Source organism: Pomacea canaliculata, linkage group LG4 (assembly GCF_003073045.1).
Source record: "Pomacea canaliculata isolate SZHN2017 linkage group LG4, ASM307304v1, whole genome shotgun sequence".
NCBI lineage: Eukaryota > Metazoa > Mollusca > Gastropoda > Architaenioglossa > Ampullariidae > Pomacea > Pomacea canaliculata.
Window position 1 is genome coordinate 8,178,977 of NC_037593.1, and position 15,559 is coordinate 8,194,535.

Genomic DNA, 15,559 nt, shown 5'->3' on the forward strand with positions numbered 1-15,559 from the left:
TCCTCAAGGTATGGGGACTGTTTACTGGTCACGAAATTCACGCATGCGCAAGGGCACACGCACGCACGGACTAAAGCATGCACTCACGGAGACATTCAAGGTGCGCTTTACAGTGCACGGCACATTGGAGCAAGCAACATGATGACAAGAGGACACACTCAGGTGACCTCAGTGTCATGCAGGCATGGCAAAAATAACATCAACAGAATTTCTTTGCGGAACTGACAGGTATTTTGAGAATGAAACTAGGCGAAGACTCCAGGTAGTGAAATGCAACATCAACAGAAAAAGAAAAAAAATAAATACAAAAATAAAATGACGAAAGAATGACTACCGAGATGTCGACCACCAAGTGACTTCCTGTTGTGTGAAAACTGTTGAAATAATTTTGATTGAAGTAAATGGTCAATAAATCAAGTAAGCAAACACTGGAGTATGCGAGATTTGCAACAAACGAGTATTTCAAAACTTAGACACACAAGTATTCATCCTTACCTGCAAAGTTCAAAACTTCTAACTTCCCATTCTATAGTCATTGTAACCACTTCAATTTGATTAGTTCAGCTTCAAGAAAAAGATCACGCAGTGCTGAGAGAAATTGTCAGAAAATTCTTTACAAGTTTTGTAATTTGATAAAACTACTGCTTCTACACAGATAAAACTGCTTCAAAGGACAAAAAATCTTGGTTTTTTAAAATCTTTTCTCATACAATTTTTCAAGCTTAAACATAAAAACTTAACTTAAAGTAGAAAGAATAAAGGGAACGTTTTGTGAAGAATACGATTTATGTATTCTAATCATTCAGTACAGAAGATGTAGTACTGTAGTGCAATCGATAGATATGAAATACATGTACATAATCGATGAGTAGCTGTTATATTGATATGACCTGTCTCGTGCACGCGCGCGCACACACACACACAGAGTTGAAGAGAGTGAGCGAGAGAGAGAGTTTGTGTAGAAGAGAGATTAAACATTCTTGATGACGAAGAGACTTTTCTTCATAAACCGCGAAAAGATTTAAAATATATATATAATAGGGTGGAGTAGGAATTTTGTCCCCCTAAATTTAGATTTTCATGCCCGAGGTTACAAGCGGTTATTGACATTCTTAATAAATTGTTTACAATGCTTTTCGTCAGCAAAGTGTTTACAAGTTTTGAAAGCATACCATTTGTTTTTAACGCCGTGCCAGCAACTTAACACCACTAAAGCTATGAATAACAAGCAGCTGTAATATGGAAGAATAAGTACTAAAAAAATACACTTATAAAAGTACACTGTCATTCTGCTGACATAAACATTTTCTAGCTTGAAAATTAAGACTTTCTTGTGAGTGTATGAAGCCTTGTGAACAATAATGTATCTAAATATAGTATCATGTCACAACGTAGTTTATATACGTCAGGGATGCCCAACCTACGGCCCGCGGGCCATATCCGGCCCGCGACACGGTGCCGTCCGGCCCGCGAAGCGTCTGCCCACAGTAAAGGAAATCGGCATGTTAGTAATAAAGAAAACCTAAGAAAGAAAAAAAAAATAAAAAAGCGAAAAAAAAACAAAGCGGGAGAAGAAGTATTTATCCCTACGTAGGGGCGCCTCTCAATCTTTCGATGGATTTCATTCTAGATTTTCGTCTTGGGAGGAAACCAGTGTTTGAGAACGAGGGACGCGCATTCCACAGGGGATTAGTGATCTTTTGATTGATTAATATTTGAATCAGTCGTTAAAGAGATTGAAAATACAGACTCCGGGCTGTCTAGCAAGGTATAAAACAATGGGGTTCTGATAAGTAAGAAAACCGAAACAGCGTTTGAATTTCGTCATTTTCCTGTGGAAAACAGGACGGATCGCCTTGGGGTACCTCGATTAAAATGTATTTTCAGACAATTTCTAACTTTTATTTTAACAAGACAACTTCAAATATCTCACTAATTACTACATAATTAATGGTAAGTACAACTTGCTTCTAATAAAAGTGGTATCTGTTCTGTTTTTTTCTTTTTTGTATTTTTGCGGTGAAGTCACCCGCGACACGGTTGTCCGAAATGGATATGGCCCGCAGGCCGAAAAAGGTTGGGCATCACTGATATACGTAATAGAGGATTAATAAAGTGGTACAGTCTACAGATATTTATCCCCAAGATATCCGAAATACACGCAATATATCCATGGCGTAATAACCTCCTGGCGTGTTTACAGAGACAGAGCAGTTTATACTGTCGCTAAATTTATTCAAAGATTAGCACAAGAATTATGTTTTGCAAGTGCAGTTGAACAGACGTTACAAAGTAGATCGCGCAGACACCTGACTTTCAAAGCCCTCGTGACAAGTCACTCGTGCGCAAACAACAACACTTATGCAACCCCCTAGGCCACACCTTCCTGCCCCGCGGCTTTTTGCATGACGTGTATGCGTATCTCGCAACCCAATATCAGATTGCTCACTTAGAGGGTGTCGAGAGGAGAAGTTACGTACCCCATAATTGACTCGTATATTTTAAACATTTTTTTAACAACAAAAGTGGACTATCCGAGTGACAAATGTAAGTGAAGCCACCTGTGTGACTGATTGCCTGAAAGTGCATGACCTAGTTTTTAAAAGAAATTACAATTAAAAACAATAAACCTACTCCTAATTCAGCAATATTTTGACTTTTTTGCATTCTTCTGTTTGGCATTAACATTTTAATGAAACATTTAAATCTTTTGAGACTGAGGCCCCAGAAGGAAGCACTAAAAGAAAGGGATATAGGAGCTAACCCCATAATCTGAATTATTCAAATTAATTTCGTCAAAACAACCGATAAGTCACATGAGCGCGGAACTCGTGAAGGATTATCCCTCCTATTGTCTCGTGACTGCCGGTGAACAGTTACCGAGTGCGTGAGCGCGTGAAGATTTGACGAGACAATCACGCGATTGCGTGTATTTTGATGCCCAAATGTCAGAGCTATTTTGAGACCGACGTCTGACCGATTTTAATTGCTCATATCGCATGACCATCACGTGTGTCAATTGAGGCATCTATATCCATTCATCTTCCGGCCTGCCTGTATCTTGATCCACCGACCCCTTTTGCACTGGGCATGGCTTGAAGGTCGTAAGTTCACCTCTCGTCAAGGTGTCCAGAGGACGTGTTCGGGAATATAACGCTTCGGCAGCTTTGTAAAATAATAATAAAAAAAAAATGCCCATGTGACTAGATGATATCTGATACCATTCAAAAGGCATTGATAAATAGCTTCTTTGGACAAAATTTGACAATACACATCGGTGGGGACAGAGCCATTAAAACACTTGTAACAGAGGACTTTGAGGACGTTGACCTTTATGCTGAATGCGCTTAGAATCAGTGAGCGAGTGAAGTGCAAGAAACGAGTGATCTGATTGGTTTTCTTGTTACGGAAAATGTTAACCTTCGTTACCCCGCATCTATCCTCCTGCTGATAACTAAGAAATGACTGATATCACTTGTTTCAGAGCAACTGCTATGCAAATTCTCTCCTTAAAAAAAGTCATAGGTTAAAATTAAGCTTCCAGTGTCGTAGTTGCTGTTGTTAGGGTTAAGGTTGTTAACTGTGCAGCACCTCTTTCTTCAGCAGTCCAGATGTTTTTGTTGTTTTTGTTTTCTAGTGTTACCTGCCATTAGCTCACAGCATGTACCCTGTGAGCACAGGGGTTGTTGGTGTGATTATTTGCTGGAATCCGGCAACGGAGCATATATATCCTACAGGAGTGTAGGCTCCCCCAGGAGCTGAGGGCGGAGGTCTGGTCGTCACCGATGCCCCTCGACACCAAGCTGTACGGACATGTGGATGCTTTGCAAATAACTGCCACTTTTATCTCGAAAGATGCCTTCAAGTGTGACAAAAATAGGTGAATGAGAACAATAACAACAACAACAACAAAACCAAGCTTAAGTCATGCACCACTCTAATTAAGACTTCCACCGAAGCAAAATGTGCAGAACACTCCGCCTATACAGCACTCCCGGCAGAGCCAGACATGTTATGATAGATGTTATCAATAAACATTACTGGAAATCTCAAAACCCCGCTAGCTTTTTTTTTTTTTTTTTTTTTTTTGAGATTTGCGATAAATTATTCAGATAGCATTCCCGAAGATCTGTGGGCAGATTACTGTGGTCTAATAAATGACTATTAAGCGGCGTTAACTTCATATACACTGTTTTGCTTTAGTAATTAAGCGATCCATCATAAAACGGCTCTGTTTTTGAGTTTTATCATGTGTCCTGTATGTATCTATGGCTATAAACATGCACGCAAGAAAGAAAAGTCTAGCTGTATAACACACGCAATTCACAACCTACCTCCACTATTAACAAAACCGACTTTTGTCCTCTGACACCGCGCTGGAAGGGTCAGGAAACCCACCAATTTCTGCCATTTAATTTTACTGCCGATCTCTCTTGTTAAAGACGAACATCATAACTCATTTAACATTAACAATTGGTGAAAATGAATTCGCTTAAACCCCTTCTAAATCGGACACAGATGGACGCATGTTTGGCAAATTTTATACACGAGGACTGTTTGAAAACTTTGCCACACCGGCTTAGCAGGGTATTTATCACATACTTTGAACCTCCATCTTGGGAACATTGCGCTCTACAAGTCATAATTCTACTATTTTGTAGGCACAGTGAAATAAAGCATGTGCCAAGTTGGTCGTTGAAGCGGTTCTAATAAAACTACAAATGAAGGAGATGCCGAAAGTAAAATAAGTCATGGTCAGGCAGATGCCTGCAATGTCTGTGAGTCAGGGCAGGGGTAGGGCCGTAGGGGATGGAGATTTCGGTCAATCAATTTGATTCCATGTTTGTGTATTTCACGTGTTTGTGGCGTCACCTGACTGAACGAGGATCACGTTTCTGTGTCAACACAACAGTTTTTGAGTTCCCGGATGGAGCGAGCCTCTTCTGCGGTGGGGTTAGGTTTCTGCTTTCTGCCGTGTTTGTGTGATCGCTGTTAAAGACCTGGTGAAGTTTAAATTTGCTTTCCTAATGACTGGATAAAGCTCAGTGTCAGACACTGTTTCCTCAAATCTGGATGAATAGCCTCCTTCCATTCCCCTACGCCTGCAATTACCATGCAAAGAAAAAGGTCAACAATGCTGACGTCAGAATGGTGAAGGCCCCAGCCGGTGAGAGAGCTGGGACCATTAAGTAAAACAAGGGATATAGAATGCCGGTTATGTATGTCTCAAAGCATATATTTCATACCTTGCCTGAAAACATGTATTGTATACATTGCCTAGGTATTCCATAGAATGCCGGTTTTTACATATTGCCGATAACATTATACAAACGTGACGTCAGGATTTTGACCTCATTCTGCGCATGATTTTTGTAGGTATCTCAAGAACAGGTGTATTCACCAAGATCTGAGGAAACGATTTCTTTTCTGAGCTTTACCTCATCAATTGGAAAATAAACTGCACCCAGCTAGTCATTTAAAGCCGACAACGTGCTTGAGGAGGAATCTGCATGTTGTATACTTGAAGCGCTCGCAAACACACACAGAGTTGGAAAGGGAAAGTAAAATCGTCTGACAAAGTGTCAGCAGAAGTTTTTTCCCCTAAACCAGGGATGCCCAACATACGGCCCGCGGGCCATATCCGGCCCGCGAAACTTCTGCCCACAGTGCAGGAAATCGGCATGTTAGTAATAATAATAAAAAACACGAAAAAAGGGAAGAAGAAGTATTTATCCCCACGTAGGGGCGTCTCTCAATCTTTTTTTCGATGGACGAACATTTCGATTCAGTTCTCCGACTTTGGTGTCTCTACGATGAGGCCGGACATTCAGAAGTTGGTTTCGGGAAAACAACTTCAAATATCCCACTAATTACTACATAATTAATAGTAAGTACAACTTGTTTCTAATAAAAAATGGTATCTGCTCTATTTTTTTCTTTTTTGTATTTTTGCGGTGAAGTGGCCCGCGACACGGCTGTCCGAAATGAATATGGCCCGCAGGCCGAAAAAGGTTGGGCATCACTGCCCTAAACCATACACTTTATTTAAACAAAAACACTTCTACAATTATGTCACAGCCTTCCGAGTGCTATCCCCTAAAAATATGACACTATATTTTCCTGATCGACTAACCCCAAAACGGGACAGCATACACTCAGTAGACAAGACAAGTTTATTATTACCCTGTCTCAGAACTATTTGTTCGTGCTGTCATGTTCGCCACTGTGTGTGTGTGCTCTCGCGTGCGTGCATGTGTAAAATATAACATATTAAGCTCTACTACGTGTCTAATACTAAGCAATAGAAATCTTTTTAATAAGCATGTTGTTTATACTAAAGCATTTGAAAAAAAGAAAACACACATGCGGTGCCTGCCCCTCTTTGGTTTCCTGTGTTGTGCTGATGATGATAAAGGAAGCTCTAGATGGGCATAGGAATGAAAATACTACAAGGAAACCACAATATTAAAGCTATGAACAAATAGATACAAACATTTTATTGCCGCGCATTAACTTTACTAGGCTCTAATTAAGCACTGGTCCAAGATCAGACATGGCTTGTTCCCCACCATTCTCACTATCTAGAAAGTGTTTTTATTGCAATTTATGGTGGATGAATTAATTTTTTATTAAGTTTCCTTTCCTCCTAAGAATTCGTGGACAGTATGTAGGACTGGCACAATACACCAGTGTTTTAGCCAGCATGAGCAAGTGTCATGTAATAATGTAGTGCAAGTTTTTTATCGAAGGATGTTTACTGATACACAGAACAGCCATGGGCCTCTAAGACATGTGACCAGCATCCCAAAACAACTCCTACAGAGAACAGTTATATACTTTAAAAAGACCAATATCCTTGCAGACCATAAAACTTTCTACACTTAATTAACTGAAATGACAATATTAATGTATTTGCTGTTTTAAAAACACAGAAGAAAGATCATGGGCGAGTTTGTGCACTACAAAATAAAATTACTGTAAAAATATCAAAAGGAAAAAAAACGTTTTTCCTTTTCTTTAATTAACCTCAAACGAAAAAAAGACAATAAATAAATACAACATAAAAATCAGCCAGCCTGATTTCTAATCTCAGTATGGTCTTTTCAATCTTTGCAAGATAGTGTTAATCATAGTACATTTATAGTTTCTGGCTCATACTTTAAAGCACCCTTTCATCTATCTTTACTCCTCTCTCTCTCATTCTCACTCTCACACATGAAAAACACCATGTTTGTACATGTGTGTGTGCAAAACATTGAATACTAACATGAAAGACTTTTCACAGATAACTACAGCATCTACCTAAATTGTTTAGAAACAAGGGATAGTTGATCTGACTTGAGAACCTTAAAACCGCTTCCCAACACCATTTCAACAGAAAGACCATGTGGCATGGGTGTGTCCCCATCCCATACATCAAAGGTGGCACAGAAGACATATCCAGTAATAGCAGGAAGAACAAGGTCACTGTTCATGCCAAGCCATATAACACTATCTGCAGCAGACTAGTGGCTTCCAAAGACAAGACTGACAAGCTGGACAATTCAGGTAACATTTACCAAACTGGGTGCCATGATTGTCACCAACTGTATGCGGAGGGGTGGATTGGGGGGAAAAAATGGAAAAAAACTGAAACTAACTAAACATGGAAGGGCTTCCTTGCCAGTGAGGGAACATTTACAAAATAACAGACATGTTTTACCCCAGGATTGTGTCCATCTTTCAGAAAGGGATGAAAGAAGCCATTTATATCCTGGCCGAAAAATTTGCCCTCGATAGAGATCAAGGGTGATACCAACTGCCTGCAGTCTACAACAGTCTTTTTCAGTCACATGCCCAGAGTTCATTTCAGGGTGGTGTGCACTGAACACACAAGTCACTTAGCTTTTACTTGCTGAAGAAGGCCTGTGGATACATGTCAAAAGCTTCAGTGAGTGCAACTTTGTCCTTCAGTTTAGGTTTAAGTTTAGTTCTCCTTCTATCCAGTCCTGACTCTTTTCTAAAATTTCTCCAATCCAAAGGTGTTACTCCCTTTATCTTGTTGGCAGAATGAAGGACATCAATATTTTACCACTGACTTGTAAACAAACAGGATTAGTGTACATATTGAACTTGTGTGGACACAATGTGAAGCCTAAGTTTCCATACACACAGAAATATGGATGCATGTTCTATGAGTGGCTGATGCATACTGTGCAAGCTTAAGTTTTGTTTGTGGTGCCATCACCATCACCACCACCTTCACTACAACTATCATATTAAAATTTAAAAACAAATACTGCTAATTGCTTTTTCTGATATTTTCAGATTCTGATTTAAAAAACAACAACAGGATGTTAAAAAAAAAAAAAAAAAAAAGAAGCAGTCTAGAGTGACGTTTGCAGGAAAGGGGAGGTGAATGCAGATTACTGTGCTATCACAGTTTAAATGTATGTCAGAAATACTGATTAGGTCTACATCACAACCCACTGTTAACTAAAACTTCTTAAGAATCTAATGAAGTATATCGTTGTCCTTCTTACTGAAGCCTGGTGGTGGCCCCAACACCTTGAAGCCAGGAGGAGTACCATGCCCTTTTCCATAAAGGTCATCATCTGTAGACTCAACTGATTTTGCTCCTGGTTCATGAGCAGACGTTCTGATCTGTTTGTACGGAAAAGCTACGCTCCTCCCTCCTCTGCCCCTTCCCTGAGCTCTTCCTCTTGGTCTCTCTAAATATGTCCCATATCTAGACTCTCCACGAGGTTGACAATATTCTGCTGATGGTGCTGATGAAGTTTGCAGACCTTCATCTTGGCGAGTATGTTCATCCTTGTTTGGCTGATTGTCCTTTTGCTCTCTTTTGTAGTTCCTGAACTCAGCCCTATTCTCTTGACCACCACGACTCTGTCGAGAATCCTGCCGCTCACTGACTTGTCGGTGTCGACCAGCCCAACCATAATCTCGATGTGGATGGTAGTGTCTGCCTCCACCCTGTCCATCATCTTGAAAAGAGGGTTCTTTGTACCGCAAACTCCTTGTGTTGTCTCCATGGGCTTGCTTGCCTTCTTGAACTAATTTTTCTGAACAGTTATCACTGCTTTTGGACTGACAACTGTGATGTACATCAGCCTGGTAACTCCCTTTGTCATCTCTCTCCGAACTGTCATAGTTTTGGGTGATGACACTATCACACTTTTGAGAATGGTACCTGTTGTTTCTATGGTGACCACCATAGCCATGCACTTGTCTTTCTCTGGGCAGACGTACACTGACATGCTCAGCCTGCCCTGTTTGCTGGGAGTCCTTAATGGCGGACTCCATGCTCCTGCCATGACCACTGTCAGGGTGCCTTTGCGTACCCTCTTTCTTATGTGCATCGCATGGTCGGAAATTATTGGCACTGCGATAATACCGTCCTCTATGGTATCCATCATTTCTCTGCCCAGAAGCTTTGCTGAGAGAATTCCTTTCGTGTTCTGTGCTTTTCACAGTCTCCTGTCGAGTTCTTCTGTCTTGAAGACTGTGTAGGGTCTCATCCTGCAAACCTGCAGCTTGATGATGCTGGTGCCACCTATCAGGGCCTTGCTTCGGATTTCTCCTATGGTCATGTGACTGATTCTTTTTCTTCTTTGTTGGAGTAGTTTTCTCATGGATGTTAGGCTTCTGAATGCTTTCAAGTGAGACAACTGTATTCTGAAATGAAGAATTACATGACATTATTCCTTGAAGATTCAACAGATTTTAAAATAAATATTGTAAAACCTTCAAAACTGATAAAGCTCTGCTGGTCTTTTTTGGATAATAATATGAAAAAGAAAGCAGCCAATGCATCTATTATGATGTAAACCAAAGCTACTTTTATTGTAAAAAGTTTTCACTATGATCAGTCTATACAGATGAATATGTGAATGTGTATGGAATGGAGACCAGTACTGACAAGAGCAAAGTCATGGTTAACAGCCTATGGCAACAACAAAGCAGAGATCTACATTAACAGAGTACAGCTTGAGGAGGTGAAAAGCTTAGGTGTGGATGCCACCCTTTCCAAAGAGGAAAGCTTCACAGCAGACATACGCATCAGGATTGCATCAGAACCAGCTGTAATGACCAGGATCTGGCCCGGCAACACTATCACGTTTGCCACCAAGTACTAACTGTACAAATCCTTTGTAGTTCACATGAAATGTATGGATGTGAGACTTTGCTAGCTGATACAGAGAGAAGAACAGAGGCATTTGAGACCAAGTGCCTGAATAGGCTGCTCCAAATCTCATGTTGCACATAAGACCAACGACTTTGCACAAAGCACGGTCGATACCCTAGTGGACCACCAGGACCCGCTTCTCTTGAACCAGCATTAACTGGTGTGGCTGTGTCCACGTACCACATTAAGAGAAACAAATACTTATGCACTCAAAAAAGCTCACACTTACCTCATCTACCAAAAACTTTTTCTTCTCCTCACTCAGGTCAATAATGCCTCCTTTGGCCTTCTGTGCAGCATACAACATGGCCATGTCTGCCTGCTGGTTTAGAAGCTCTGCTGTTGGAGTAAAGGTCACTTCAGGTTCTGGTGGAATGGGTTCTGACAGCAGGTCAGTTAAGTCACATGTCAATGGCAAACGACACATAGGACAACCTAATGATTTCTGCAGGACAAAAAGAAAAAGAGTGAGAGTCAAATATGCTCACAAGCACTATCAAAGACTACCAGTGTTTCCCATCAAGTTGAAATGTGCGCAAAGCATAGAAAACAAACATAAATCATATAAATGTAACTTGTCCTATTTCCTAGTTGTTGTAAGTTTTATGGAGTAAAATATTATGTAATAAATCACACATATGAAAGTTGATAATTTTGTCATCAATTGTCAAAAATGATTAGTATCATAGTTATACATGCATAAAATTAAGTCACTAATATTAGTGTAGATTCTTTACATCAGAAATCAAGATCTCCATAATATTTTTATATGCACTGATAAGTATTTTTTCCTGTGATTGGTAATAATTTTACCCCAGGGGTTTAAACCCCAACAATTTCAACAACCAGACATCTGAAAATCCCTTGAATTTTACAAACACTGCAGAAGAAAATCTGAAAATCCCTTGAATTTTACAAACACTGCAGAAGGGGAAAAAAAAAATGCAAGGAACATCAGGCAACATATTTTTATAATCAGCAGCTCAGCATATTGCTCATGAACATTAACACATTTCTCTGAGCTCAGAATTTACATGCGAAAACTGGAAACTGTTACCTCATCTTGTTTGTTGACTGCATGAGGTATGGAGGGTTCTTCTTCCTGCAGTTTTTTAACAAAGGCAGATGCATAACGTGCCAGACAGTGGCAGTGGAAGTAGTGGTAGCAATCAGTTTTAAGAAACCGATCGCCTTCACTAAAGTGTTCAAGACAAATGGCGCACTCACAGTGTGGAATATTTCCTTCTGTCAAGCAGTCCTTGGCCATCTGGAAACAAATGTTAAGGAATTATGCACTATAAAAAAAAATTGTATCCTAAAAGAAGTGCAAGTGCACATGTGAACATGTGAAAAGTAATATGACCAAGGCAATGAATCAAAACATTTTATGTCTCCATGGTGAGAATTTTAACAGGCTATATTTTAGCATCAGATTTTAAGTCAATCAAAGCATTTACTTCAAAATTAGCTGATAATGGAAACCAGAAAGAGAAAAAATGCTGCAAATAAACTCAAGAAAAATTTCTCATTTAGAATCAAATTCAGTAACAATGCCTGATGTGAAAAATCATAAAACTTTCGTGTGAAATTTGCAGCTGTAACTTTATGCAGTTTTCTATTTGTATTTAGTACAGAACATATATACCATGCCCAAGCTGGGTAATTTGGCTATCCTGAGACAGCAGCAATGAAACCAGGTATTTGTGGTCTTGGGCTAAGCCTACCCAAGCCAGTAATTTATTATAAGGCCACCCTTCAAACAAATTTCTTCCACGCAGGTTAAATATGGTGGAGATGGTGATCAATTTAGCTCAACAGTAGTGAGCAAAATTTTTACAGACCTAAAAAAAACTGGAAATATATAATGTGAAGAACTGTTTGGTACATTCATTTTTTTTTTATTAACTGTATAATCTGAGACCAGCAGACACCATCAAGAATGAAACTGAATTTTGCAATCAACATGTTTCCCTCTGGTGTCTTCTATTGGTCATTTTGCTTCTGAATGAAACTAAATTAATATTCTTGTCTTCTAATACTTTCTCTAGGAACATCATTTGGTCAATGGATATATTGAACTTAATGCAGGTTGTTGCTCTCTTCTCGGATTAAAAAAAAAAATGGCTCTCATATAAGTCCTTTGATCATGACATCTATTTCTGAGAATTCCTGCAATACTGACAGTTAGGTAACTTCACACTTTTAATGACATGAATTGGGAGTTGATTTCCCTTCCTGTCTGGCTACTTAATCAGCTTCCTACCACAGTTACGGGAATTTATCCATGGATAAACTGCTGAAGTCCATGAATAACACGACCAGGGGATGTAGTTATGAAGTGAGGGTAAGTCCCTAGGTAAGTTTTTGGGAAAAATGGAGAACTCAAAGACAAGCATCTTGTTTCTGAAGTTATTAAGAAGTGTCCAGACCTTGCAGATGTTGTTTTACCTCTGAGGCCATATTTATTAGGCAGTAACAAAGATGCTGTCGGGTAACGAAGCATGAAATAGTGTCCACAGGGTCTGGGCATTGCATTGTAACTACAAAAACAAGAGGCTTTTCCTGGAGTTCCCCATTTTGCCCTGAGGAAATAACTTACTCTCAATTCACAACTAGGTGTTTACCTTGACAACAACATCTACCAACCTCAATCATCTCAAATAACATGGGGCCACCTTGTTTGTCCTTTGCCATTTGCTTCATATCCTCAAGTAAACTGTGAATGTAGAAAATGGATTAGAAATTCTCAAAATATGACCAATGTTCTTCATTTTCTGCAAGCTGCTCCTAAGTTTTTAATAAACAGTTGAAAACTCTTAAACGCAAACTAATAATAATAAATCCAATCATTCACAATTTTTTTTCACTGCCACCATTTCCTGACAACCAGACATAAAACTATGAAGCATACAAACCTTTGCAGCTCTTCTTCACACATGCCTCTAGGGTTGCGGATCTTTATGCTTGGTACTTCATCTGGGTACTGCAAAAGTGAAATAATATAGATCCAAGAAAGGGAGATCCATTTTGCCCTGAATAAGTTTTGTTAGCTAACGTCTCCATGTAAATATGCATAAAAATAAAAGTTTATATATATATATGCATGCAATCCTGGAATGCATTCATCAACAATTTATTTTTGACTCATCATCACATTACTGCTAAAAATCTAGGTTTTATCATCCATGGATCAAAATGTCTTCTCTAAGTAGTACTGATGGTACTTACGCTGTGAGGCACTTGAAAGACAACTGTCATGCATACAAATTTTTTGCTATCATCCATGCCTGTAGCTGGATGCAGCAACACTGAAATAGTACTTGGCCAGCCCCTGTTAGGAAAAGTACAGGCACATGAAACAGGAACAAAAAAAATGACCAAAGCTCTACAATTCACAAAGTGCTAGGTATTCTTTGTTTTTTAATGAATATTAAAGAACTGTTTGAAACCACACAATATAATCATTATCAGACATATCCAGCACATTAAGACATTAAATCTCAATAAATAAACTCTTATTTTGTGAAAGGTGTAGATAACTTTTTCTTAAATACCTTTTCACTAATAGTTCTTCATTTCTCTAATGAGATTTAAACAAAAGAAAAAAAGGTTCTTTAAAAAACTTGTCTGCAAATGTTACCACAAGAAGTTTACCAGCATAATTCTTTTCTCAAACACTAAAATTTTATACAAAAAAATAACGAACCCATTCTTCTCTACTGTCAGCTCTTTGATATAAATAGATTCAAGAACAGCGAGCTCCTCGAAAAGGACTCTGAAATAGCAAAAAAAAAAAAAAAATCACATATAAAAAAGGTTTGTTGTGTTTTACCTTAGACGCTGAACTTTCACCGTCCAACAGGAAAGAATGGATTCAATCCAGCAGAGGGAGGTAAAACTACTTCTTGGACCAGATGGAAACAATTAGCAAAGAATGACCACTAGGACCGTCTACAATGTGTGTGCCTTCTCATTTCTCTCCCTCAGGCTGAACCAATCTTTCCTGCCATAAGCTAAAAATTTGGCCTCTTAAGCAAGATGGCTCATATATGAAAAAAATAAGCTCATTGTTAGATACCTTAATATGATTACTTTTTTGCTGAATATGTAGGAATTTATAATGTATTTATGCAAGCATTATTTTGCTTCTTAAAATTCATATTAAAAAAGTAAATAATGCTAAAACGTAACTTCCTCTCCTACAAAATCTTCTTTAAAAACTATGGCATCACCCTGTCTCAATTAAGGTAATATTAACATTGTCTGGTGCAGCTGGCTTCATTAAAGAGAATCCCTAATGGGCAAATCAAAAAGAACAATGAGGGTACAGGCAGTCCTCGACTTATGATGTTGTTCCGTTCCTACCTCGTGTCGTAAACCGAATTTCGCTATAAGTCAAAATATATACATACATATATCTATATATACATACTGTACGTAAATATAACATACTGTAGGCACTTATCCTATCCTAACACCTATCTTAACACAGTAATTATCAAAAAACGCATATAAAATACGTTTGATAATGAAATGAAACACGAAACATCATAACTCGGGGCTGACATAATCCGAGGACTGCCTGCATTTTATCAATTATTCAGTGCATGCACATTAAACGCTTGTTGGTAGTTAGAAGAGCCAGACACAGACCATGCTGGACTCTTTCGGGCATTAAGCAGGACAGTCTAAGTTACACATACTTTTGCTTTGTTTCTGCTATTCATTACCTAAGCTTATTACTTTGGTAAGAGAAGGCAACTGTGAAAGTAACTTTGTCAGACTCAAAACTTCTCTTTAATTCAAGTTGTTCTTCATCCACGCCAATGTTGAAATCATGTAGCACATAGAAGACGCTCTTGGTGAAAGAATGCTACAAGCACGGACCTACACTTGATGCCCATAACTTTTGTTTGCTTAGGCAGCCAAGCCCCTATATATAACACTCAACTTCCGCATTCAATTTATGCATGGCACTAATAAAACGTCGCTCAAGACTCAAATGTTGGCGTTGAGTGAACCAGTGTTTTTGTTTAGACAGAACCATTAGACGGGAATTAAAAAAGCCTGAGATTCTCGCAGAAATATAAAAGTTCTAATTTCTAGCATATTTTCATTCTTGTGTGTGCCATGGAGAAGGAAGATGAAGCCGCTAAGTTTCCAGACCAAACAGTACGTAAGGTATTACCCTTCAGCGAAATCATGCGTTTCGTTGGCGGTCGCCATGTCAGATGCCACACTCCGATTCGCTTCAATATTGATTGGTCAAAATGTTTTAATAGAAGTAAAGATGCTAATAACAGTTATTTGATGATGGGCGCTTTTGAAATAAATTTGATTTGATACTAATATCAAATCTGTAGTAAAATAATT

The 15,559-nt window shown here is 38.9% G+C and overlaps 1 protein-coding gene across 2 annotated transcripts; it reads right to left on the bottom strand.

Moving 5' to 3' along the window:
- Window positions 1-6,480: 6,480 nt before the first annotated feature.
- LOC112562884 lies at window positions 6,481-15,428 on the bottom strand. 2 transcript variants are annotated; one of them, XM_025236466.1, is made up of 8 exons: window positions 15,375-15,428; window positions 13,893-13,961; window positions 13,415-13,517; window positions 13,102-13,169; window positions 12,833-12,902; window positions 11,244-11,453; window positions 10,416-10,631; window positions 6,481-9,675 (listed from the first exon to the last, which is right to left on the bottom strand). In XM_025236466.1, the coding sequence occupies exons 1-8, from the start codon at window positions 15,410-15,412 to the stop codon at window positions 8,494-8,496; spliced, it is 1,956 nt and encodes a 651-aa protein (XP_025092251.1). In that variant the 5' UTR covers window positions 15,413-15,428; the 3' UTR covers window positions 6,481-8,493. The 2 variants fall into 2 exon arrangements, with proteins under 2 accessions (XP_025092251.1, XP_025092252.1); XM_025236467.1 differs by lacking the exon at window positions 15,375-15,428 and adding an exon at window positions 14,917-15,351.
- Between the last annotated feature and the right edge of the window lie 131 nt (window positions 15,429-15,559).

Bases quoted from the DNA above. Each gene is read 5' to 3' on its own strand.
- LOC112562884 (XM_025236466.1), bottom strand. From the start codon at position 15,412: ATGGCGACCGCCAACGAAACGCATGATTTCGCTGAAGG. The intron at 13,962-15,374 runs GTAATACCTTAC...TTGCTATTTCAG, and splicing joins ACGCATGATTTCGCTGAAGG to AGTCCTTTTCGAGGAGCTCG. The intron at 13,170-13,414 runs GTAAGTACCATC...TCACTTTTGCAG, and splicing joins TCTTTCAAGTGCCTCACAGC to TACCCAGATGAAGTACCAAG.